The following is a 25589-nucleotide window of genomic DNA, read 5'->3' on the forward strand; positions in this document are numbered from 1 at the left end:
GGAAATGAATTGAGTGAGAGGCTGGTCAACATGGGAACTGGACTTAGACAAGACCCCCTCCCAGCCTGCAAAGGCTCATCTGAAAATGAGACGAAATCCGACATGTCACAAAAAAGCCTGAGGAAATTTTGCAAAACAAATGTTACCCCTGCATTTTCTCATCCCCCAGCCAGCTTTTATTCAGGAATAATTACTTTGTTGCTCTTGTTTCCAACCAAGCTGAAAAATATGTTTTCCCAATACTCTAAATTTATGCTTCCTCAGTCTCCCACAAGGAAACACGTGGTTCATCCAGGCCATGATTCAAACACAGAGACTGTTTTCACTGTTGCATATTTTCAGTCACATACTCTATTTCGATGTTCTACAGAGGCACTGATGAGTAAAAACTGTCTCTGCATTAAAAACAGGTGAATGCTGAGACAACTGACAGATGAACCTGAATGAAATGCACAAATAGCTCAAGAATGTGCCTGACTTCAGTCCTTCAACATCTAAACGAGTTATAAAGTAACAATGGCTTTACACATGCAGTTTCTCCAAATTAACTTCAAAGGCACATATGATAAAGACCTCTATTTTCAGTTATATTCATCCAACAGAAGGCCATTTTCTATAAAACCAAAACATTTTAATTCAAGGCTATTAAATAATTCTTTCTAACATGAAGGAAACCAAGTAAGATCAGCACTTATCAGGAAATAAGAATAGAACAAAACCTAAAAGAAAAGAACAAAGCACGTACTACCACTTTTTTGCATATGTACCAAGATATAAATATGTCAAAAGTTGAAATGTACAATGACTTTTGTGTCAGCTGGACTTTTCAGCAAATTTGTTGTAAACACCACTTTTCCACTGTGTGCATTTTGAAGTGCAATCAAAACCACACAAGATGATTCTCTACCCCAGACTCCATCCATTCCAAGCCTTTGGGAAGCAAGACTTTCGTCTTCCGCTTCAGTATTTTCTTTTTACCTTTACAGGATTTTCACCTGCTCTGAACTATAAGCTGGTAGTAAACAGCATAAGTATGACTCAACTACTGATGAAAAATTCTGGAGTACTTTTCAAGAAAATATCTAGCTAAAAGAAAAAGCACAAGATTTGATAAGAGAACACAGGACTTTTTGGTGAAAACATGAAATTGCAATTTCAGTGACAAAGATCTGTCATCATCTTGATTTTTAATATGGGAGAAAAGGAACTGGAAGTCCCAAAATTACTTAAGTCTTGTTTAAATCAGATCCAGAGTTCATGAAATTGAATAGAAAAAAAAGTAAGTATTTGATTAAATGCTGGACTAGATCACAGGCCTGATCAAAAGAATTTCTGAGACTGGAAGGTGAGGACAGATGTTGCTGTTTCACCTGAGAACTGGAAATTTCAAGTGTGCCATGAATAAGGAAAAAAACCCACCAAAATTGCACAGCAATAATTCACATTATTATTAATAAACAGTGGAAGAGGGGGAACAATAACATCCAAGAAACAGAATAGCTTGTCTCTCATCTCACTCCCACCACACTGACAGGCTGGAATGCTGCTACACCTGTGAGATTACTCAGTCTTCAGCACCTGTATCTTGACTCTGCCTTTCCCCTCCTTTTTCCTATGTGTTAGCTGACTATGTCAGGCTCTCTATTGACATTCATTTAAATATTTTTCCAGGTCATCTTTCTACTGTTCATTTAAACTGATCTCCTTCATCTGTTTTCCATCTTCATCTTTAAGTCTTATAACTCAAAACATGTCATAAAGCACAGTGAAATCTTCCCATCCCCCCCCCAATTTCTCTGTGCTCAAAACATGTAGCTGAACAAAATCTCGTGTTACTCATGCAGAAGTGACCTTTATGATGGTTGCAGATGGCAAGAACTAGTTACACACCAACAGGACTGACAATATGCAGATAGAGGAGGGAAGTCAGTGTCATATAAGAAGTGGTGACTGGGCAAACCAGAAGAAGGCAGGATTCAATTCTTCTTTCAAATGAACACAGTTCTAATACAGGGTTTCTAAGCACAAAAGCATCAAGTCACTCAGGCATTCTGCACAAAGTCAAATAACATCAGTGACCATCAGGTAGGCCAAAAAATCCTCCAAGAGACAGAAACTTCTGTCCAAGTTTCAAAATACACACATCGTCCTACCGACATTATTTAAAATGGAACAGGAGGGTCTTGCGCAGGTGCACATGGAAGCTGTGTGAGTAACAGCCACAGAACTCACAGGATTTCAAACAACAGAAGGGCTCACAACAGCTTCCTTCTCCCCCCCTCCAGCCCAAGAGCCTGAAAGTTCTCTGGACTGAAGGTCAACAGCTCACAACTTGTTCTCTGTCAAGAATGTCAGCTCTCTGGGAGGTTTGCTCATCTTCGAAAAAGTGAGGGGAGAGCAACTGCACAGACACTTGCTTACCTTGTTCCAGCATCTTTTTATAAATACATATGTTACAAACCTTGTCAGTTCATTTGCATCTGAACCTGAGCACAGAATGCTTACATAAAAGGTTTGCTTTGTTTATCACAAAAGAGCTGCTCAAAGAACTCTATACGAACTGCAGAAGCATGGGCATAGCACACTGGCTCTGCATTTTGCCTTGCAGAGACTGACCTTCTCCATCAGGACATCAACAGGTAGCAGTCATAAGCTCTGGACACCAGGAAAGAAAGTTTTTTTTTCCCACTTGATTAGGAGCTTTTCACTGTGTGCTCCCTTCCTTACAGAGAAGGCCTTAACTGATTTTGTACAGTGCTTTATTCTGCAAACAAAGCTACTGATATACTAAACAGGGCAGTAATTTCTGAAAGAATGAGCAACAACATGGTTTTGACATTCAACCATGTCCCTTCTACAAAGAATTCTATTCACTCTTCATACTACAGCAGCATCTAGAAGTCCTGACCAACAGAGCATTCAGTACTTCCCAAAATTTTCCATCTACATAGGCACAACAAAGGAGACAAAATGAAGTTCTTGCCTTTCAAAAATGAAGATCAGATGTGGATCAGCACAAGGAACAAACCAAAGTACTTCTTTCTTTCCTCACCTTATCACCCCAAATCATTCATTGTGTTCCAAAAGTGAGTTCATGTTACAGGTGTAAAAAATTGAAAAACATTTCAAATAACCAACTCACATTTATTTGTTACATAATCTGTTGGACTCCTCTGAAATGAACTGCAGCAACAGCACACGCAGTCAAAACACGTCCAGTCCAGTAACCCTGATGTAGGGCACATATACTAGCCGTGATTAATGAAGGAACAGGATTGCTTAGAGGACATGATTACTGAAATGAGGGAACATGTTTATTTGGTACTCAGGTTTTGGAGAAAAACAGAAGTGGAAACCTCAGACAGGACTGCCGAAAAAAGAATGAGAAACTGTTCAGTGCATATAGTAGAGACGCTCTGGTATTCTGAAAATGGCTTTGTGGACAGTCAATAAATACCAGCTTAGATAATTAAAAGTACAAGAAGTCACAGCCTCAAACAACATACTGCCATGAAGAACCACAACCAATACATGGGTTAAAAAACCCACCTTACAATAGAAGTCTCAATTTCACACTTTTTGCAAAGGATCCATTTGGTTATTCTTACCAGTTCTTTTGGTATCTTTAATAGTTAAAATCCACTTCACAGTCTGTTCAAGTTTCTCATCCATCAAATAGAAAAATAAAATACCTTTGAAAATGAGGCCATGAACTCTAATTGCTGTAAAACCAAGGGTGAAAAAACCCTTGCAGCCCATATTATCACCTTAATTCCTTTCCCTTCATGTGTAAGCTGAGACATCATTAGAAAGTCTTCCTGTCCTATTTCCCAAGAGCCTTTCTCTGAGTATTTTTTAATTCTGAAAGGCTTCTTCCCTGGCAAGCCTGCTTTAAAAAGTAAACTGCTGTTTAGCAACAGTAGGTCTCATTAAAAGGTGCATTTACCACACAGTAGAACTCTCTATATTTAGAACTTGAAATACATTGAGTACCACAGCAAATGTAAGTATTGTGGGTGGTAAACACCCAGTTTAATAGCATCCAATGTATCCGAGTGAAAAAACCAGTTTTATAAATAGCTTCCAAAATTTTGCTCAGCATAGGCAGCTAATAATATCTGAAGATATTCTATTTTATACTTTTTCATTTCTCCTACTAAAACAAGTGTTAGGCCTACGTTCTCTGTCAAGCACTCACCTGGAACAAGTACTGTGGGCATGCCATGAACAGTAACTCAGCTGGGCTGTGAAACGGAAGTGAGAACTAACCTGAAACCATTAGGATTATTCTGGTGTGCCTTTTAGGCTGGAGAACTTGTAAAATCTTTCTGGTTAGATTTTGATGTCTTCCTATTCAAAGGCAGCTGGAAATACAGGAGTTATGTCCGATCAAACTGTTGTTGACAGCTCCAACCGACTTATGCCCTTTGATAAGAATTTTTAGATTGCTTCCAAAAGCTCTTAAAATTTTTTCTTCCCTAAGCAGTAGCTTCAGAAACTTCAGGTTTGGTTTGCAAGTTAATGATAATTCACACAGATTTGCATCCCTGTAAATCTATAATAAACTGATGCCTGGCACAGAACATCAGAAATACTGCTCCTTTCACAGTTTAATCAAGATAACGCTAGTTCAACATGGCCTCATTTCCCCCTTTTACCAGCCTTCTAAATTATATCACCTTTTTTTTAATCCTAATCTTCTGTTTAAAATGTGTGTATGCATCTATTTATGTTCACTGGTATTTCTTTGTGATACAAACAATTTTCTGAGCTGCTGGGAGCTCACAACTCCAGCAGAAGTTGGCGGGTGCAACATATGCTTATCATGACGTAGAGGTACAATAAACAAAAGACCACCTTCTCAGACCATTTCCTCAGACTGAATTTATAACGCCAATGATAAGTGATTAACAAGTTGGTTTCTTCCCCAAAGACTTCTCAGAAGAACAAGGAATAAATCTGTCTTCAGTTGTTTTGCTTTGAGGCAAAATGTTTGTAATTCTATCTGTGGGTAAGAAAGTCAATTCCTGTGACAAGAACCCATGAAACAATTTTTAAAGTATTATAGTTTTCTATGCATAGTTGTTCCTTTTAGACTTAGAAAAAACATCTGCACTTTCCAAGTATTGTGTTAATCACGGGCAATTCTCTTGTAGCTCTTCTGAGCTATGCAACCCAAAGATGTCCACACACATCCATGATGTTATGATTCCAGGTGTGCTAAGTCTAATGTGGAGTTTCACAAAGAGTCATGGAGTGTCCTGCCCCACATCCAATTAATTTTGCATAACTGAGAGCTTTGACTGGCTTCGGGACACAAATATTTGTTTCTGTGCCATCACCACACATCCCATGTTCATTCCATCCCCAGGAGAAGCACTGGCCACCTAAAAGAGAAGACAGAAAATACAGAATAAACACCAAAGAAATGTAACAGCTTTGGCTAGTTCTGAGGAGCAGATTAGTCAATTTGTCCTACTTAGGTTCTAAGAAATTCTGCTAAGGTGGGGAAAAATGTTCTGGTTCTCTTGAAAATATAAATAAACACGAATTATTCTCCATCCTGTTCCATATTGTTAACAAAACAAGAGAGATTAAAATAACAAAGGCATTTGAAAATCCCTTAGTAAATACATGGTTCAGTATTTTTGCAGAGCCCACAGAAATCTCTCCACATTTTAAGAACCCTCCCTGAAATGATGTGAAATGCCTGTCTTTCAAGTTCCCTCTAGTAAGCAAAAGTATCATAAATCAAGCACAGTGACTTTAGTAATTCACAGCATGATCTGTAGGGCTGGGGAACACAGAGTCACAGAGCAGCCAAATTAAATTTCATTCCTAGTTTCAAGTTCACGTCACCTTTTTCCTTTAAATGCAAGTCTTTGACAGCCTGCCTTACTCTTAATCATCCTACCTCTTATGCTTGCTTTGACATCATTTCACTGCTTTTATTATTCTTATTTTCACTCATTATTATTTATTTTTGTAACATCTACTCTTTTATATCCCAAATAACGAGTCATGTATTATTATTATCCATAGTACTCTTTCTTGAAGCAAAATATGCAAATTTTGTTCTATAAATGGCTGGCATAATAAAAAAAAAATCCACCAAAACCCCCTTATTCTGAACTACAAGAGCTATTTCTTCCCTATTTTCTATTCTTTATTTGGCTGACAGAGACTGTGCCTGTGACTTTCTGTAATAAAAAAGAAAGCCATCCTGCCATATAATCATTTTTCTGATGCCACTGGCATTTTTGAAAAACAGCAGGTGTTAACAGCATGAAGTATCATTCTGGAGTCCAAATAATGAGAAGAAAAGTGCCGAAATTCAAAAATCCAATCCCAGTCATAATTTTACTTTTCAGAATTCAGAAACAGATTATTGTAAAGCTAGCAGGACCATCTTTCCTGCAAATCCAGTAATATTTCACTGTCGTCTGCTCTCTTTACATTATTAGTATATTGAAGTTCTTCTCTCCTGTAATTAAGTGTAAACATTACTGAAGTCAGATGTAATTAAACAATGACATTTCATTTTCCTGATGTAATTAAACAATGACATTTCGTTTTCCTGACAATCTTTAAGGCAACAGAACACAACAAAACACCACTAGAACATCCCAGTAGCCTAGACACATCTCACCTAATACAGCAGCTCTGTTATTTCTATCTCAGAAGGCACTAGATGTTCCCATGCCTATGCATGCACAATACCGACAGCCCGGCCTATATCCCAAATGCACATACATGTGCTGCTGAAAAATACCAGAAACTGAATGTGCAACATATACCATTTAAATATCAAGAGAACATCCTACAAGTTAATGGGATTTTTTTTTGTAAGGTTCCAGGTAAAAATGTTTACGTAAATATTAAAAAGCAGGAGAAAGACACCCCAAACCCATACTAGAGACACATCACAAACCAATTATTCAAGGAAGCTGCACCTGAGAAAAGGCAATTTTTTTTGCACAGTTAATATGTGAACCCTGCAGACTAAGTCCATTTAAGAGTGAGGAAACTTCCAATGGAAAGGGAATATAACATGCCCTTGCATTAATAAGATGAGTGTAGTACACTTTTTGTTAATAGACTACCATCAATTAATACAAGAACTTATATGCTTTTATGGAGACTCACTACATCTGACTAAAGGATTTTTTATTTCTTTTTTCATCCTGTCCCATCAGGACAAGAGAGAGGAGACCAAAAAGTTTCTGATCACTTTGTATTACAAACTGCTCAATGAAACATTAATGGTACAATAAATATTCAAAGAAACAGTGCAGTATTAACCTCTCAAATTTTCTAGCCTTTCCTTCTCCAAGTAGGTAAACAGGCCACCAAAATAGGTTTTTCTACGTGATTCCAGTGAGCTCCAAGCTTACTGAAATGGGATTAGAGTGAAAAGTGGCAAAAGAAAAATTAACTAGGGTTTATGTATGAATGGTCTTATTCAAAAAATGCCTCATACATCTATGGAGAGCCAGGAAGAAATATGAAGAGATGAAAGGGCAGGTGACAGATATGGAATGACAGGCCACAAAAATGTTTCTCATCACCACCAAGTCAGAATCAGGAAAGCTAAAAGGCAAAAAAATTTTATTGTGAAAATAAATCTTCTACATCTGCATGTAGAAGATTTAGCCAAAGGTTTGTCCATACAAATAGCCAGATGCTTGATTCATGTACGAAAAAACAGAACTTTCAGGAAATATATCAAGTCCATTTTTTGGCAATAACATATTAACAAAATTTGGAGGAGGGCTGGGCAAAATGACTGCAGTGAAAACAGTCAGGAGGGAACAAGCAGCTCTGTGAACCACTGGCACAGAAGCTGAAGTCAATGAAGATCAAAGGTAATGAGGCATCTATTTAAAAAATTACATGGAAGGAATATCTGCAGAGTTAAAGAAAGACCCTAAGGAGACCTAATGGTTAGCCTCTGGAAAAAGGACACCATTTCACGTCAATTTTTTTCTTTTGTTTTTTTTTTCTTGCTTGTTTTCTTTCTGGTTGCTTCTATTCACAGTTTATTGCCGATAAAAACCTCCACACAGACCAAGCAGCCCTACGTGCCTTCACAAGAAAATTCAATTTCTATGTCTGTGCCAGACCTTCCCAGGAAGAAAGACCATTAGAATGATGTGTATTAATACAGCTACAAACTGCCTCTAACAAAATTTAGCACAAGCACTGTAGCATGTTCTCAAACAAAATGGTTTGTGTTTGGTGAGGTGAGGGAAGGTTGCTCCATGTCACTGTTTAAGTGAAACCACATAAGACATCACACTCACCTTTTCCCATTTAAAACATAAATACTCAAGGTACAAATGAAAACCACAGAACTCACATGGCAACGCAACATGATCCCAAGGGAATTTCAGTGCATTCACAGTCACACTAATCAAAGTTTAGAGCAATGCTACGCAGAACTTTCCCCCAAACATTAAATATACAAAACATAGGGAGAAAAAGGTCCTTAATGAATCTGTTTTGGTCAAACAAGTCAAGATGGGGCTAGTGCCCTCCTTCTGTCTGCAATAATTATCCAGGTTTTTTTCAAGGTAACTGAAGTAACAATGGCAATATACAAGTTGATTAAACTGCAGAAAAGTATTTCTAGGAAAAATAAAGCTGCATCATAGTGGACAGGATTCTGGAGAAAGTAGAGGATTTAGGGTTGCTCCTCATTGCTGAGCACTTTGTTCTTCAGATGGAAGAATCAAGGTTAGCAAATAAAGATGCTCTGGGTGAGATTCACTGCACTTAACTTCAGCCATCTAAAAATCAAGCAACTTAGCTACAGATCATTATCCTCTAGTTTTCCGCGAGAGCCAATGGAGACATCTACATGTCTCCAACAGGCAATTCATCTTATTCAAACACTGGTGTTAAAATCAAATATATCTCACTTCAGTGACTATAAAGAGAGACCAAGTGATTGTTCTAGCCTAGGTATATCAGTTTTATGCAGCTGAAGACAGGTTATGTTAAATCATATGCTTACAATCAGTCTGAAGGCAAAGCAAGGAAAACTGGAAACAAGGAAGCTGCAAATATCACTGCAACCTAGCTTCAGGCTACAAACAGTCTGCTTCTAAACCAGCCTGTGCCCTGGAGGCTTATCACTGGAGTCTTTAAAGATTCTCTTTTCTGTTTCTCCTCTCCCACTCTTTCAACCACAAAAGCAGAAGTTCGCCTTAAAGACAAGCCAAGTATCTTAAGGCCAAGCCATTCAAGAGAGAGCTTCACATTTTAGGGATCTGTTAAAATGTTTTAGTACAGCTCTATTATATTGGCTCTGTGCTCTTAGCAATGCTTCACAATACCTCAAATTATTATTTCTCTTTAATCTTAAATTAGTGCTACTCTACAGATGGTTATAGACAAAGTTACAGCAGGCAGGAGATCAGCTCAGTGCAAGTCAAAAAGACTTTAAACAGCATCAGGGCTGGACCACAGACAAAATTCAGGTGTCTCAACTGTCCTCCCTTGACTATTTGAAAGCATTCAAAACCTCACAAAGAGCAATGTCACACTACACAGAAGGAGAGATTTAGACCATACTTCTCCCAAGGAGTTGTAAAACACAAATGAATAGATTTTCTTTTTTTAAGACCATCTAGTGGTTCAGGGTGTCATGTAAAATAAAAGGAAAGAAATATCCCTCTAAACTTTTGTATTTTTGATAGCAAAAATTCTGTCATTAGTGCAAAAGATCTGCAGATTCTTAGAATATAGGAAACAGGATTGAATCAATTGTTTTCTGAAGAAAAAATATGGAAATGTATTAGTAACTAAAAGGGAAGTCTAAGCATTCTGCAAAATCTTATTAAAGGCAAAGCTTGGTAAGTGGAATGTATGATGACATCATCTCAAGACACTATATGGTACCTCCAAAACTCAAAAATAACTATGAGATTCATATAGTCAATTTTTATTATGGAGCCACATTTTCAAGGAGCAAGCTGTCATGTGCTCTAGGCAGCCCATCCAGTTGCTGGTGGAGTTGTTCAGGACCAAAACCCTCAGGAATGTGGGTCTGGCTTTAAAGTGAGTAAGCTTGATAAAAATCAGATGCATTGCAGTGCTAACACAACACACAGATAAGAAAAACCATACATTTTTGATATTACGTACAAAGTTATGGTGCTAAACACATGCTGATTTCAAAGTTAGCCTCTGGTCAACAGTCTGCCCTCACTCTACATAAGTAGCTTCTCCCCAGGCAGTGGACCTAGACCACTCAGTCCCCTCCTCAGCTGTCATTTTACACAGCTGAAAAATCATGTGACTGTGGTTCATCCTGGTACCTGGAAAGAAAAACTTTCAACGTCCTCAAACAGCTAATCATAACAAATGTACGAAGATTGCACTACATGGAGGCCTCTGACTTGGTGCTCTAAACTAATATCTTATGTGAATTATTATTTTTTCCCAGCAGAAGCACTGTTTTGTTAGTTGGACCTTCTCTCTGCCTATGCTTGTATCTTGTGTCATACAGCAGGGACTTCAAACTGGGTCAGGGCCTCAAGGCCAACTGTCAAAATATCCAATTATAATCCATAACTACCTATTCAAGAGAGTCAGAAAATCGACTTGAGAATACAAGGTGCCTAGTATGGCTTAGGCATGTGCAGTACTTCAAAATGGAGCAACAAGGCTACGCACACATATCCTTTGCAACTACTTTCAGTTGGGAACGTCTAATTTCTAGTTTGTTCTTCAATACCAGTGTCTATCCCACAAACTGCAAACAGAAGAGCAGCACAGAGCACATCTAATCTCTTCTGTTCTCATTTCCATAGCATATGAATAGCTGAGAGTTACAAAATGGGAAGGGGAAAGAATCGTGTGTATTATAAGATAATTTCCAAGCGCACAGCGAAGGGCCATGTAGCACATCTGGCACAGCCTGAAAGCTGTATATGGAGGAGCCCCACATAAGCAATGCAGAGAATTAGAGGAAGATGCAGTAAAAATGGCACTTAGCAAAAAAAGCCATAGCAGATTCGTGCAAACATGCTGAGCATTTTCCTGTGCGCTGTTTTAAGCACCAGGCAAATAACTGAGCCCATCCCTAGAGGAAGTGCTATCTTGCCAATTTACAATGACAATAGAAATTTTGTTCTGTTCTCACAGGGCACTTCAAAGCAGGAGCTGAATGGCTCACTGCACAAATTAATATGTATCTATTTGAAAGAATCATTCCACATCAAATAAGCCATGGTTTAGGTTACCAGTCAGGCTAGTTTAGGATGGATTTTATTTTTTCCTTCTCAGTTATGCATTGTCATTTTGAAGCCAAAAACGGAGGAAGAAATTCACAAAACTATATCCTATGATGTAAAAATGAGACTTGCAACTACAGATTTCTTGGGCTGCTGCACCTTTGCAGTTTCTGTGGTGAAACTGAAGCCCTGTAAGATGGAGATGGTTGCTTTGCTGTGTGTAGGTAGCAAGGAGAGAAATCTACTCCAAGGATTATCTGTTCACATTTCTGTTTCCACAGGGAAACACAAATGGTACTATGTCTCATGCTCACAGGGGCTGCAAAGGTTTTCCTTTTGGTTTTACTCAACCATGTCAATTCCTTCCCAACAGGAAAGCATCTCCAGCTCAACACAGAACAAAACCTGGGCTCACGACTTTGTGCAAGACTGAACGTAACTGGTCCACTGACAATACATGAGGATTATATCATACATGAAGCAGCTGCAGTGCAGAGAGGATTAAGCATTAAAGATGCTTTTTTTTACACCTGTAGAAGACAAGAAAATCTTTAAATTTTGCTTGCTTAAGTACAGGACAAGAACAGATGACAGAAATTAGTTAATGGAGAGATTTGTCTTGAGGCTCTGACCGTGGCACAAATATCTATTCCATCAGAATATCAGGCATGGCAGAGAGTGACATTCATTCAGAACTTACATCCCTGCCTCTCACAGTGACAGGCATTAAACGTGTCACAGTGCTTTAACTTTGTGTGACCAGAACTAGACAATCACGATCTCATCACAGAGCCAGAGACTGCAGTCTCACGACCCTCTGTATGATGTGAAATGGAACATACAGAAAATACCTTAGACTAAGTGCTTAGTGAGAGGTCATCCACGCAAAGCAGTATGTCAGAGCACATCTAGAAGAGTGCAAGTTATTCAAGTGTCCCATGGAACCACATGGTGCCATGGCCATTTATGCCCATGTATTTTGGGTATTAAAGCATTACCATTTCAAATTTACATGCACTTTAAACTTATGTAAATGATTATATAAAGAAAAGGAGGGGACAGCTGCGATTCACCCGACCTACAACGTTACATCCAAGACCTAGAACTGATGGTCATCTTCAGCACAGGCCTGGGAAAAGTAACAGATGAACGCAGAAGCAAGAATCTGAGAACCCCCTCAAACTGCATTCCAGTATTACATGTAGCTTTCAAAGCACTAAGCAAATCACAGAGCAGGAGAAAGTACAGTCAGCAAGATGAGCAGCAGCACGCAGGTGAAATGGCACTTCCTCCTACTTCATCGGCTGAGGTCAGAAACAAGAGACCCCACTGGGCTCTCAGGAACTCTCTCCTCAAGAAAGAACAGCTAGGTTGGAAAAAGATATTTCGGAAATGCTTTGGTGCCTAACACGTGTCATAAGGCAACCCTTTGTAGAACTGGTCTATTTACAAGTGTGAGCTTTAAGGCCATCACACAGACCAGGCTATAGATGACTGTCAGTCCTTGGCAGCTTATAAAAAATACTGATATAACAGAAGCTAAAAAAATATTCCATATGGCCACATTTACCTTCTTATCTGACTGCTGTTCTCTTCCCATGAAGGGCTGTTTGCACTGAACAAAAGTGAGCATTCTAGGGTTTATCTCTAAAGGTGTCCTTTTCTGCAGAATACAATTCTCTAACTCAGAACCAAGAATTGAAATGTGTAAACCTTCCACATGGACATCTTAATGTAAAATAGCTTTGTGTTTAAATGGGCTTTAGTTTGAACTTTCCCCCCTTTCATTTTCCCTTAGCAATTGCAAGGCTGCATTTGGTCAAGTTTCAAGATACATGATATGAATGTGCATTACTGTCGAGTGAAGTCTAAAAAAACCTGCTTGTTGATATTAAACAAGTGAGAGCTTTTCTTCCCCATGCTTAACAAGTAATCTGAGATGAATTCCAGCAGTCATAAGCAAAAGTGTTAGAAATGCAAAGAGAAAAATCAAGGAAACAAGGGGTCACTGAGTTTCTCAGTTTCCATCTTACTGATCGAACTAGTAGATTTTCTCACAGCTACGCAGTTGCCACAGAACAAAAGTAGTTGCAGCTCAGCAATGACGTTATTGGGATGCCTTATTTTGCAAAGTTTCAAGTCGTAATCTTAGCATATCGCAATGGCTCAGATGATGGCTCCCCTGCAAGTGTCACAGTGCAGTTGTAACAGTGGCAGCACTGTAGGACATGTGTGCCCAAGAGCTTTAAAATACTGAGCTTGATACAAGCTATAGCATAGCTGTAGTCCAAGAGACTTCCAGATGAACTAACTCTCCTTTCAGGGCAGGATTTGTGGATTACAAGTTTCCTCTGTGCTGCAACTGTTGTACTTGAGTTAACCCACTTGTATCTGGTTCAAGTGTGCCTATACCACACTGTACTGTAGTGCAAGCGCACATCTAATAAAACTCCTATGGCTCATGTGCCTTGTCTGTCTGTCTCACTTTGTGCTGTTGTTACATGGACTCCTATACTTGCCACTGTTTTGGGGTCTAAATGGGGTAAATTTAGATCTACACAGATACAACAAGGGCTGGGTCATTTGAGCAGCTAGAAAAAGAGTAAAAAATGAACACCTCGATAATATCCCCACGTTAACACTAATGCCACATACAGCCACCATTCCCCTCTATCTCCTACAACATAGTTCTGTGAACAGGATCCCTTCCAAAGAGGAAATTAGAGATAATTGACAGAGCTGTGACAAAAGATGAAAGAAAGCAAAAAAAAAAAAAAAAAATCCCATGATTCAGACTTCAAACACAAATCTTAAGGAGGTTTACTTCAAGTGTGTGCACCAAAGGCAAGCCACATTTGCTCAAAAGGGCTGATGAAACACAGTGCTTTTACCCGAGATTGGCTGTGCAGAGCTGGGCTGGTGTTAACTTTCTATCGCAAGTGAAAACAGTAGCTGAATGCTGAAAAAAAAAAATTAAAAAACAAACCCCCAAACAAACTGCAAACAGTTTTTGACATACTTCCCTTCTGGTGCAGAACAGGGATTCTGGGCAGGACGTAAAGCACAGCTTGCTAACTTTTACCTTTTTATATCTGCACGGATTAATTTTACGTTATTCTCCTTTACTTTTATTCACTGAACTGTTTAATTACAAACCCAGAATTGTTGATGAAAAAAAAAAAGCTGTTGAATTTCAATACCAAGCTGGCAAAACCTGAGCATTTCAAGCAACACACAGGGCCAAAGAAACCCCAGCCTTGGAGTGGCACAGAGTACATATGGGTGTGTGCAAACACCTTTTACAAACTCAGGCCAATTAGTCTGGGAATAACCCTGCTGCAGCACAGCTTCTTCACATTTCTACCTTCATCCTCCTTTGTGAGTCAGGTGTACATACACTTACTCTTCATACCACTCTTAACTAACCTTCCCTAGAAGGGCACAAGACTAGGAAAGAAATGCTGGCAGAATTCAGCATGCCACTGGGTACCAAGTGACACCATTTGAGTTATTCTAATTAGGAAAGGCAAGCACCATCTCTGCCACATGAGGTGACACCTCACCACTTTGCCTCCATCAGTATAAGATACACCTAAATTCTGAATTGGGGTTAGCTCCTTAAGTTGAGGAAATAGATCAAGTCATTCCCTGGAAAAAGGCAAGCACAAGGAGTGTCCTGAGACTAAAACCTCCTTCAATCAATACTGCAAGATGTTTTCTGAAAGTTTCTGCTCTATTACATTTTTTTTTGGATGCTGGCAAAATAGCTATAGTGAAAACAGCATTCATATATCAGGTGCGGGGATCTGAGGTTGGAAAGTAAAATCTCTCTTTGGCACAGTGACAGGAAGAACAGTTGATGGGCAGAGGGATTCAGAGGCGCCATGCCAGCTCCAGAAGGTCGGAGACCAGAATGGACAATGCAAGCTGGGTCCCTGAGATGCTGTTTGGCACTATCCCATCTGATCCTCTGCATAACCTCAGGGAGAAGAGGAAACCAGCTGGAATGAAGACAGGAATATCTGACACCATTTTGGAAAGACTGTTATCTGCCAGAAACCAGGGATAACAAAGTATTCTTCAGAATAAAAAAGACAAAACAAATATCTCTACCTCTGAAAGAATATATGACCAAATTAAGAATTCAAGAGTTTTGTTCTCCTCGCTTTGAAGGAATCAGGAACACAGGAAATATGGGGTCTCCGTGCATTGGCCTTATTATTCTTTCCTGTGTCCATGCAGAAAGCCAGTTTCTTCCATTTTATATTTGGCTCTAGACTCATTACAGAGCAGGAGCAGCTATAGAAAGCAACCTAGAAAAAAAAGCTAGACAGAAAAGAATTGCTTGGAATGTAACGCCACACTTGGCCCTATGACAAATATTTATCATTACTCTAAAGAAAAAGTAATAGTATAAAAAGCTTTTAAGTTATGGATAATATTATGAGAACTCAGAAAATAGCATAAAAGACTAAAACCAAATCAGCCCAAACTTCTGGTAAAACAGAAGGTTTGGTATGCAGTGAGAAAAGCAATACATGACATGCATGTATGTCCACAGGATTATGTATATAACATACAAACAGATAAACACTACACAAAGTAGTTCTCACTAACCTGCAAAAGGAACGTGAGAGAAGCTGAATTTATACTTTACACTGCTGGAAAACAGAACAACCAAACATGAAGATGACAAAGTCAGACAATGTTGAGATGTTTCCTTAAATAACTTTAAAAGTGTTTTTCTCTGATTTAGTGATAACTGAATACCAATTATGAAAATATTTCTTGTACAGTAAAGCCAAGAGTTAACAGAACTGTCTCTATTCATGGGTGAACCAAAATGCCACTGTGTTGATTCTAGAGGCTTCTTAAATCTACTCAGGAACAGACAAAGCAAAAATTAGAATTTTAAGTGTCCAATCAACTTTGCAGAAGTGACTCATGTTCCCAATTCATTCAAAGACTTAAAAATGCTAACAATCCCCAAATAAGAGCCTTTTTTATTTTGTCCTTTTTTTTAGAGGGAGGGAAGAGTTGGATACTTAGCAGGATTTTAAAGCTCTCTGTATAACTTTTGATACAGAAAGGTTAAAAATAAAGACCATAATCTTTAGCTGCCCAGCCCAACCTGCTTTACAAACTTGCTGTCAGAAAAAATTGAGCCTTCTGAAAAAACAGATATTTCACAGGCCAAAATCAGAAACCCGCTGAGATTTCAATTGCCCACAAAAGCTTTAAACAATTTTGAACATACTGATGTAAACTAATCTTCCAAAACGTCTCCTATGCACAGACAACTCAAAATGTTGTGTAGTTAACAAAACCTTCTACAGCAAGATGGTGAGCTCTGCATTAGATGTCACTTCAGTAAGCACCATGCTCTGTCTTCATAGTTTTACTGCATCTTTGGTATCTAGTTCATCCAAATATACATGAAAGGGACTTAATATGTTAATTGAGCTACCCGGGGGATAAGTTTGTTACCAATTTCTGCATGAGAATGCCTATTATTATGGAGAAAAATTTTACACTTGAATAATTTCTTAGGATACAGAACTAATTTTTATGTCTAAGTAGCAGCTATTATTTAGAACATTTTAAAATCTCTTTGTTGAAATATGGTTCAAATAATTTCCGTTGCTCTAATTTTCAACACCTTCTCTCCTAGCCAACGTGTCTTGCTGACAGGTTGTTCATGGAAATGTTTACTTTCCAGCATGAAAGGTTATCTTTTTCAGAAATTTCTTAGGAGATGTTTCTAATTAATTAGTCCACAATTCCCACACCCCTTTATTTAATTCCTTTTTTTTTTAACTAGGTGTTGTGGGTTTTTTGGTTGGGTTGGGTTTTTTTATTTGTTTTAGAAAGCTGCCAAAGCTCTCGCAGGCACAAATGCTTCTTGCTCTCTCTGTAAGAGATGCTTTTTGGATGCTTTTGCTGCTATGAAATTTTTCGCCTCTCCAGGGGACAATTAAACAATGACAACACTGTATTCACCCCAAAGCATAATTCTATTTTTGAAGATTTCATTTGACTAACATGATACTGACCACAACTTTTCATCTGCAAGGCAATGTAAGTCAAGTTCAGCCACATGTCAGCGTGCACTGGCTTGACCCAAGTCTCAGGAGGTGCAAAAATTACTTAGCTGGCTATGTGATTAGGTAACCAGGCTGACTACATGGATGGATTCAAAGCTGCTTCTCCAATTGGTAATCAAGGAAGGTCTTAACAGGATTTAAGAAGTAAAGGCAAGCCTTGATGGGAATGGCAAGGGGACCAATTGCTTATCCTGGAAATGAGAAAAGAAGCCATGAGGAAAACAGTTTGACTCCAGTTGAAAGCAAAATCCTAAGTCATGACTAATTCCTTCATTTCCAGCTATCGGTCTCCGTTACCAAGGCTTTGCTCCTTTTGGCCATGTGACTCTAAACTTTCTTATTATAGAGGGAGAATTACCCTGCACAAAGCAAAAATATAATCCTCCTTCCTGAGCTCTGAAGGGATCTGGTCAGACCTTCCCTCTGACAAATGGCAGAAACCATCACAAGAAGCAGCAGACAGCAGGGGACTAAACCTCTGAGTGCTGCCTGCATTACTGACTAAAGTCTACTCACTGACTCCACTATTTCTACATTTTTCCACCTCATTTTGACTATTTTTGCTATTTATATTGTTATCTCCTTAGGCCAGGGGTCATCTTTCACTGCCTCCTCTACTACATCGTCTGACCTCACCTTGAGCCCACAGATGTTGTGGAATGAAAATAAACAATGAAAAAACTGTAAAAATCTCTGTTTTATTTAATCATCCATAGGATTAGATTCACACTGCTTTGTAAATCTGGAACTTAAGAAAAAAAGTGAATAAAAGCTCTGCAGTGAAGGTGTTACTCGGTCCTGGAATCTTGGTTCCTCTGTATATTTAGAATATACTTGAAAAATTAACATTAAAATTTAACATAAGATGAGACATCACGCCCTTTCTTAACTGTCCTTTCTCACATGGTGACTGATATGAAATAAACCCATATTACTTTATTCAGTCATAAAAAGAACTCAAGAAAGGGAATAATGAAGGTAAAGGTCTGCTTTACAGAGTGATTCCATAGGAAAACGCTTCTCGGTGCTTTTGTTTACCCATTGAACAGACCAGGGACATTTGTCTTTCCCAGAGAAGTTTACAGTTTACGGCACTAAGTCATATGAACTCCTTAAACTAATGGCCATATAGAAAAGAGAAAAGAATACACAGAGAAAGCAGAATTCAGTTAAGTAAGTTCAGTACGAAGAAGCCATGCTAAAAGCCATTTTAGGGTTCCTGAATGCACATGAGATCTGTTGAGACAGAAAGCCTAAGAGTCAGCATTGATTTCAATGTTTGGGCTGTACAGACCCTGAGGATTAAGTTAAGCACTGAATTCTGGAGTCAGAACAGCAGCATTCTGTGAGCTTGACATTCCTGCCTCCATGGAGGGTTACAACTCAGAGGGCTTTAGAAGGCAACTTAGTCCCTCTTTTCCTGGAGCAAAGATAATCTATGAACTGAGATTATTTTTAATTCATTTTGGAACGTATTTCTTATCTTCTATTTTCTGGGTCCAGCACCTTTTTTCCCCCATAAAAAGATATCTTTTGTGCCCTTTCCATGCTGTCCTCATCCATACAGCATTTCTGCTGACCTCCATGTGAAGACAGCATTAGCTGCAAGGATATCAGTGCAATGTAGAATTTGCTCTGTACCTGCACACCAGTGGTGTCTCTTTCAATCTTTCTCTGCCAATAAAGGATTTTAGGGGATTGCAGGTGGTTTATTTTCTGTGCAGAAGGCTCAGAGCTGCATCATGTAACTATAGCGACAACTACTGTGAAAGCTCTCAATTTTTATTGACATGCCTCAAATCACCTCACTGGAAAAATTTATACAAATGGAGAAATAGAAAATTAAACATCCTAAAGGCCAAAGGAAAATATTGTGGTGATCTGCATTTTTATGCATTGCTTAAATACTTCCCTGTGGTAATTTGCTTCTTTTACTGTACACTGGTAACATTAAAATAGCATTTTAAAACTCACAGTTTAAACAGTAATTTAAGCCTCCACAATGCCAAAGCAAAGATACATATGCAATCAGCTCAGAAAACACGGTAGCACATTGCTGTATTTGACAAAGATTCATCACTGGGAAACTGACACTACATAAATGGAGAGAAGAATAGGGTGGACACATTTTTTCACAGAGAGTAACAAAACATTTGCATAGGGATATACTGAATCTCTTACAGACAAGACAAAAGATGCATCTTTCTAAACGATATTTCTCTATCCAAGGGATATGCTTTAAAAAGGATTTTCCCATGTTCACAGCAGTTGAGAACTGTGTGAAAATGATACCGAGATGCTCTGTCCCAGTCTTCGAGTTCTGCAACTTGATAGACAAGTTTGACATTCCAAATCCAACAAAACAGTTTCAAGCTCACAGCAAAATATGAATATGCTGCAGTCTGAAACGGCCTCAAGTATCCTGGAAAGTTACCAAATCACTTACATTGAGCTTGAAAATGCCACCTCTAAATGTGCTTCCAAGGCCATGAACCACAGTGCTGGAAAATTGATCCTTGCTAATGGCCACCATTTATAGCCTTAACCTTTACTACATTACTTCAATTCTCTCCAACAGCTCAAACAATATGAATCAAAAACATTTCCAAAGATTTTAACAATTACCACCAGAGCAAGAACTATACCTGCAAAAACCTTGACCTTATTGACAAAGTGGATTTGCATGGTCACAGGAATCACTGGTTTTGCAGTCAAGGAATCAGACCAAAATACTTCAACCCAGTTGCCTGTTATTTCTCATTTTCAGCTCTGCTGCCATGATTTATTCTCTAAAAAGGCACAATAATCACAATCACTTTTTTTATTCTACTCATCATCCAAACCAAAAATATTTAATAGCAAGGTTTAGGGAAAACTACTGAGCTGTTAATATAGCTCTTCTGAATCTAATACTCTTGCAGTACACAATGCAATCTAGGCTGCCTGGAAAGGATGAAAATGATGTGTTGCTATGGAAACAGGAAGGCACATGTTTAGGTTGCTCATCCCTTAAGAGCTACCGGACCAATATTTTTAAAGTCTGCTAATAAAATTTTAATCAATGATTAGAATAAAATGAATTTCACCTCCTGTTGGACACCAGAATCTTGGTTCAGACAATGTCAAGCTCTTTTAATGTTCCTTGCATCCAGCTATGCCCTACAACATTAAGAATGAATTTATGCACAAACAGAATGTCAACATGCACTTTTCTAGCTCAGCTACTTAAAATTATTATTCCACATTGCAATAGATACCAGCTTTCCAATTTAAAATCTTGTGCATGTAGATTGTGCTTTTTAATTTATTAATTGATGTGCCATACCTCCCCTTCAAAAAAACCCATACCAACTCAACAAATAAACTCTTCAGTTATTACTGGCTTATGACTATAAACCAGGGATATGCTCATTGAGAATGTGATAATTAGCCCAGTACTGGTGTTATCACTCACTAGATCCCCTAAACATCTGCTATTTCCTAGAAATTACAGTTCCCATCTTACCATTATATACCTGCAGACAGATCTTTCAAAACACTGGGGCTTACAAAGTAAAAATGCTTTTCCAGACACCAAACAGAAAACAGGCCAAGTTATTTGCTGGCAAAACTCCACTTGTTTCACTACTATCATAGCAGTGAATCTGGCTCCAAACACGCAGCCATTAATTATCTGTACAGGTAACTATGTCAGTACATTTATTTATTATCACACTGGAAGATCAATAAGCAAGACTTGGTTGATGCTATTACTAACCTATCACCTCATTCTTGACAAATAACTAAGTACAATGCTACGAGTATCGGAGCATGGTAATAAACGGTTAACAAGCTTTGTATTTTGGACCACAAAACAGTAAAGCAAAGCTGAAAAGACAAGAAATCCATACTGTGAACAAACAGGTGCACTCTTTTTTAACACAGTTGTGGTTTAACTCAGCAGGCAGCAAAACACCTCACAGCCATTCCCTCACTGCCCCCCAGTGGGATGGGACAGCGCGTCGGAAAAAGATTTGAGATAAAGACAGTTTAATAGGACAGAAAAGGAGGGGGAAATAATAATGATAAAGAAACACACAAAAGCAAGTGATGCACAATGCAACTGCTCACCACCCCCCAACTGATGCCCAGCCAGTCCCTGAGCAGTAGCAGTCCCCCTCCCAAGTTTTTTCTTCAGCATGATGCCATATGGTCCTTTTGGCCAGTTTGAGTCGGCTGTCCTGGTTGTGTCCCCTCCCAACTCCTTTGACCCCTGCTAGCCTACTCACAACAACTAAATCAGTGTGTTATCAATATTATTCACATCCAAAAATTCAAAACACAGCCCTGTATCAACTACTAGAAAGGAAATTTACCATCTCAGCTGAAGCTAGGACAGCAGTCATACATTGTAAATTATAATCTTAAAATTTCAATTAATTTTCATTAATGTATACAATATTTCTCTGTTTCAGTATTCCTGGCAGAAGGATTTCAGTGGTCCATTCAGACAGGAATGAAACCAACTCCCAGACCTACCAACCATGAATCTTTACTGCATTGAGATCTTGAACCAGAGCATTAGAAGTGCCAATGTCAGAAGAGATATGTGACAACAGGAACAATATGTCCTTTAAAGAGGACATACTTATCTGGTTTCAGCTTCAGAGATATAGAGTAGGGGTGATTTTCCACACTCTGCACCCAGAACACACCAGCACTTTCAAGAATATGTCAGCCTCTCTATCCACTGTTATATTTAGGATTGAAGTTTTCTAGAAAAACCCTGACACTAATCTCCTGATCAACTGTACCAAGATTTTTAATGTATTAGTTATTTTTAAATTAAACTTGAAATACACTGATTTCCTCCAACAACACTCCCATTTCCTTTTCCTGGCTTTGTAATTAATATGAAGACATAATAATTGCAGGCACAACCTTCCTCCAAACCAGGATCCCACTGTGTAGGCATTACGCAGGAGCTCTATTTTTTCCTCCCCTAAGGTATCCACTGTGATATTTTAAAAGATTTATTTGCTTACAGCTAAACAGATGATATTTACTCACATTACAAAACTCCTGCCATACAACACCAGCATTTTTTAACCACCTTCTCTTAGGAGACATACCAGGGACAGCAGGTCAGGACAGTCACACACGGTCTGGAAAGGCTCACGCAAAGCACACGCATAGCGTTCCTTTTCCAACCATGCAAAAATAACCTGAAAACAATCATTATCCAGTTCTATCAGCAGGATAATTTACAACCAAATCTCTGAGTATTTTGCTAAATAAATATGTTCATTTACCCCTTCAACAGTAAAAAACAGGATCTCAGCAATACAGTTCCCCTTGGCTCAGAAGGTCAATAGGACAGTGTTTCATTCCTGTTACTTTTTAAGGGCTTGGCTGCTGCCTGGGCATCCGTGCTGGCTACCAAACTATTTTCAAATGTCCTTCCATCCAGGTCTCTCTCTTGTGAGTATCAGCCACAGTAAGGAATCACAAAATAAATGCTTCAGATGCAACAGCACTAGCTCTGGCTTTCAACAGAAAACTTTGGAGACAAACAGCTTATGGAAAACGGAGAATGACAGTGACATTTGGAGTACAGTGTCCCCAGCCTCCCTTCCTCAGGAAGGCTTCCTTTTAGTCATGACACTTTAGCTAATTCATATGACTTTTATTGCCTAAAAGCCAGTGTGTGGCTATACTAATCTCCTTTTTATCGTGTCTGTATTTTAAACCCAAGTTATCATTCAGAACTTTCATGGATCCCAGGCAAAAAACAGCATCAGGATACGGAATAATTTACTCGGGACCTCTGGAGATCACCTATGTAAGCCCTCTGCTTGAGGGCTTACCATTGCACTATTCCTATACCTCGACATTTCTGCAGTCTGTTACACTTTGCACCAGGCACAGTATGCAGAGAGACTGCTGGATGCAACTGGTACTCTAAGGAAGCTTAACATTTGCTTGTCTAAACCAAATTTCCCACTTTTCCAAACTCATAGTATCTTGCTTTTCCTCCACTAGGACTTCTCTCCAGACAACAATCCTCATTCTTTGCTGAGAAACTCAATGTGACTCTGCAAAAAATCTCAAGCGGTAGCCAGCTCCCAAATTCTATAATTTTCAAAAAGGGTTGGGTTTGCACCTCCTGTTGGACACCAGAATCTTTCTTTTTTAATTTAAAATGCACATATGAAGCTAATTTCTGCAGATGGAGTAAAATGTACCACGTGAATGAGGCAGATTGGCTTTTTCATTGGACACTGAAGGGTTGCTATGATTCAGACATGCTTTAATATTTAAATTTCCACAAGCTGCAGATATGCTGATATAAGAACAAACGTCAGAAGGCTGATCTATTCTGAGATCCATCTCAGAAAAAGGTTGACAACACACTTTGAAATCAAGTTCTGTTTCTGTCTATTGGAATTTGACAGATTTCAGTCACTAGAGTAAGAAAGGATTGCCAAAGAGGAATCCAACAGGACGGTGCAGCTTTCAAACCATCACAAGGAGACACTATACTGTCATTTCCTTTGTCCTTAGTGGAAGATGTAAGAAATAATAAATGGCTTTATTTATATACATTGGGCCCCTTGGTCCTTGTTTTTATTTTCAACATACTCTTTTTACACAGATTCACATTTACTGCTTGAATTTTGCAACAGCGCCATACCACTGAACTCCACCTGGGAAATCTGGTAAACTGCGATTTGACAAACTCCCTATAGCTCAGGGCATCAGAACCACAAGGTCTTAGTGTGATTTGGTTTGGTTTGAGGGTGGTTATTTTTCCTTTCTTTCTTAATGACAGAAACCTTTATGCTGATTCCAGTCTTAAATACTGCATCCTGAACAGTGCAACGACTGGGGAAAACAAGATCTACAGTGTCAGCCACTTACATGTGTTCTCACGTAGTCACCATCTGTTTGATAGTCCCAGAAGTCAGCAGCTCGTATCACAAAAAGCACTGTCATATTAAACACCCTGCTGACACAGAGACCATGGAGTGAGGGACCGAGCTTGCTGAGCCATCAGGTTACGGCCTCAAAATGTACCAGCACAGAACCACTAAATGATAGTCCTTCAAGGTCCTTTCACCCTCTTCCTTTCCCCAGCTACAGGCTTTCCACTGATGATGAAACTGCTGCAGCTTACCTTGTATAAATTTGCTAAATAATTGCAGTTTTACAAACTTGCAACTCCACAAATGTCTTTTATTGTATGTGTTTGCAAGAATGAGTTTATGCTGAAAGAAAGGGAAAAAAAAGGTCGAAACAAAGGTTACAAAGGTTCAAGTCCTTGTCAAAATAAGGCATTTGCCCTCCATTCAGTAAAGTGACTAATGCTTAAGTGAGTTAAATAGGACTAGGGAACCACTTTGAATGGTCAAAAGGATTGTCTCCTGGGCTCTTATGAAGGTATGTATGGTAGGATGCAGTTTGCTTTCCCCAGCTTAACTAGTCTATGTACATGTGTGGGGGGAAGCTCTGGCCTTGGTAGCCTGTCCTTTCCCAAGGGCTTAAACAACACAGTGGGCTCTTCATGAGCGTATTGCTTAAGCTCTGATCCTAAGAGAAAAAAAATCTCCGATGCCCAACCTGCCAGTACCTGATCACAATATATGTAGTCCCAGTGAAGGACTTGGGACTGTCACTGCAAAACACAGCAACAAAAATTTCTGTCATCTGAAACAAAAGGAGCAAGCTCAAAAGCAGTAACCTCCATATATACACACATATATAAAACATGTACGTACAGGTTTAAATCAAAATATGGATATATCGAGCCATTATTCCTTGGTATAGCATCTTATTTACCTTAAAAGAAACTACAAATTCTTCACATCTGTGTTATTTGTGAGATTTTAGGCTTAATCTTATTGTGTCAATTTGTTTCCCAGGAACAAGTGGTTCTGACAACCTCCAGCTTCATGCTTGAGTTGATCTTGCCAACAGAGATGATGATGTAGCATTTACATTCCATAATTCCTTTCAGTAGATAAGCAGATTTCTGTTTTTAGAGAAATACACCAATTATTTTTATGCTATGTATACATATGCATTTTTTCTAAGGCTAGTTCTGGAACACTTAAATCTGCTCATAAATGTAGAAGGAAAATTTTCTTAGGCATGCAGTTCCTTTTCTAGCAACTACTATTTGACAGCTGAACTGTGAAGTCTTACTCTTCCCTTTTCCCTTTCCAGCCTTGTAGAAAGAGCCTAGTAGAAGACTCTGCTCATGGAG

The 25589-nt window shown here is 38.8% G+C and overlaps 2 protein-coding genes across 7 annotated transcripts in view; one reads left to right on the plus strand and one right to left on the minus strand.

Annotated features, from left to right (window-relative positions):
* KCNC1 (potassium voltage-gated channel subfamily C member 1) overlaps positions 1-13704 on the plus strand; it is a 127736-nt gene extending 114032 nt beyond the window's left edge. For both annotated transcript variants that reach the window (XM_027701410.1, XM_027701383.1), the window contains one exon: positions 11614-13704. In XM_027701410.1, the coding sequence (XP_027557211.1) occupies positions 11614-11795 (182 nt within the window). In that variant the 3' untranslated portion in view covers positions 11796-13704. The remainder of the gene's footprint in view (positions 1-11613) is intronic.
* SERGEF (secretion regulating guanine nucleotide exchange factor) overlaps positions 3293-25589 on the minus strand; it is a 148419-nt gene continuing 126122 nt past the window's right edge. For 3 of the 5 annotated variants that reach the window (XM_027701471.1, XM_027701479.1, XM_027701462.1), the window contains one exon: positions 3293-5387. In XM_027701471.1, the coding sequence (XP_027557272.1) occupies positions 5227-5387 (161 nt within the window). In that variant the 3' untranslated portion in view covers positions 3293-5226. The remainder of the gene's footprint in view (positions 5388-25589) is intronic. The other 2 variants (XM_027701486.1, XR_003537080.1) reach the window with 2 other exon arrangements.

This window comes from Neopelma chrysocephalum, unplaced genomic scaffold (assembly GCF_003984885.1).
Source record: "Neopelma chrysocephalum unplaced genomic scaffold, ASM398488v2 Primary Assembly neopelma1_24, whole genome shotgun sequence".
Classification (NCBI taxonomy): domain Eukaryota; kingdom Metazoa; phylum Chordata; class Aves; order Passeriformes; family Pipridae; genus Neopelma; species Neopelma chrysocephalum.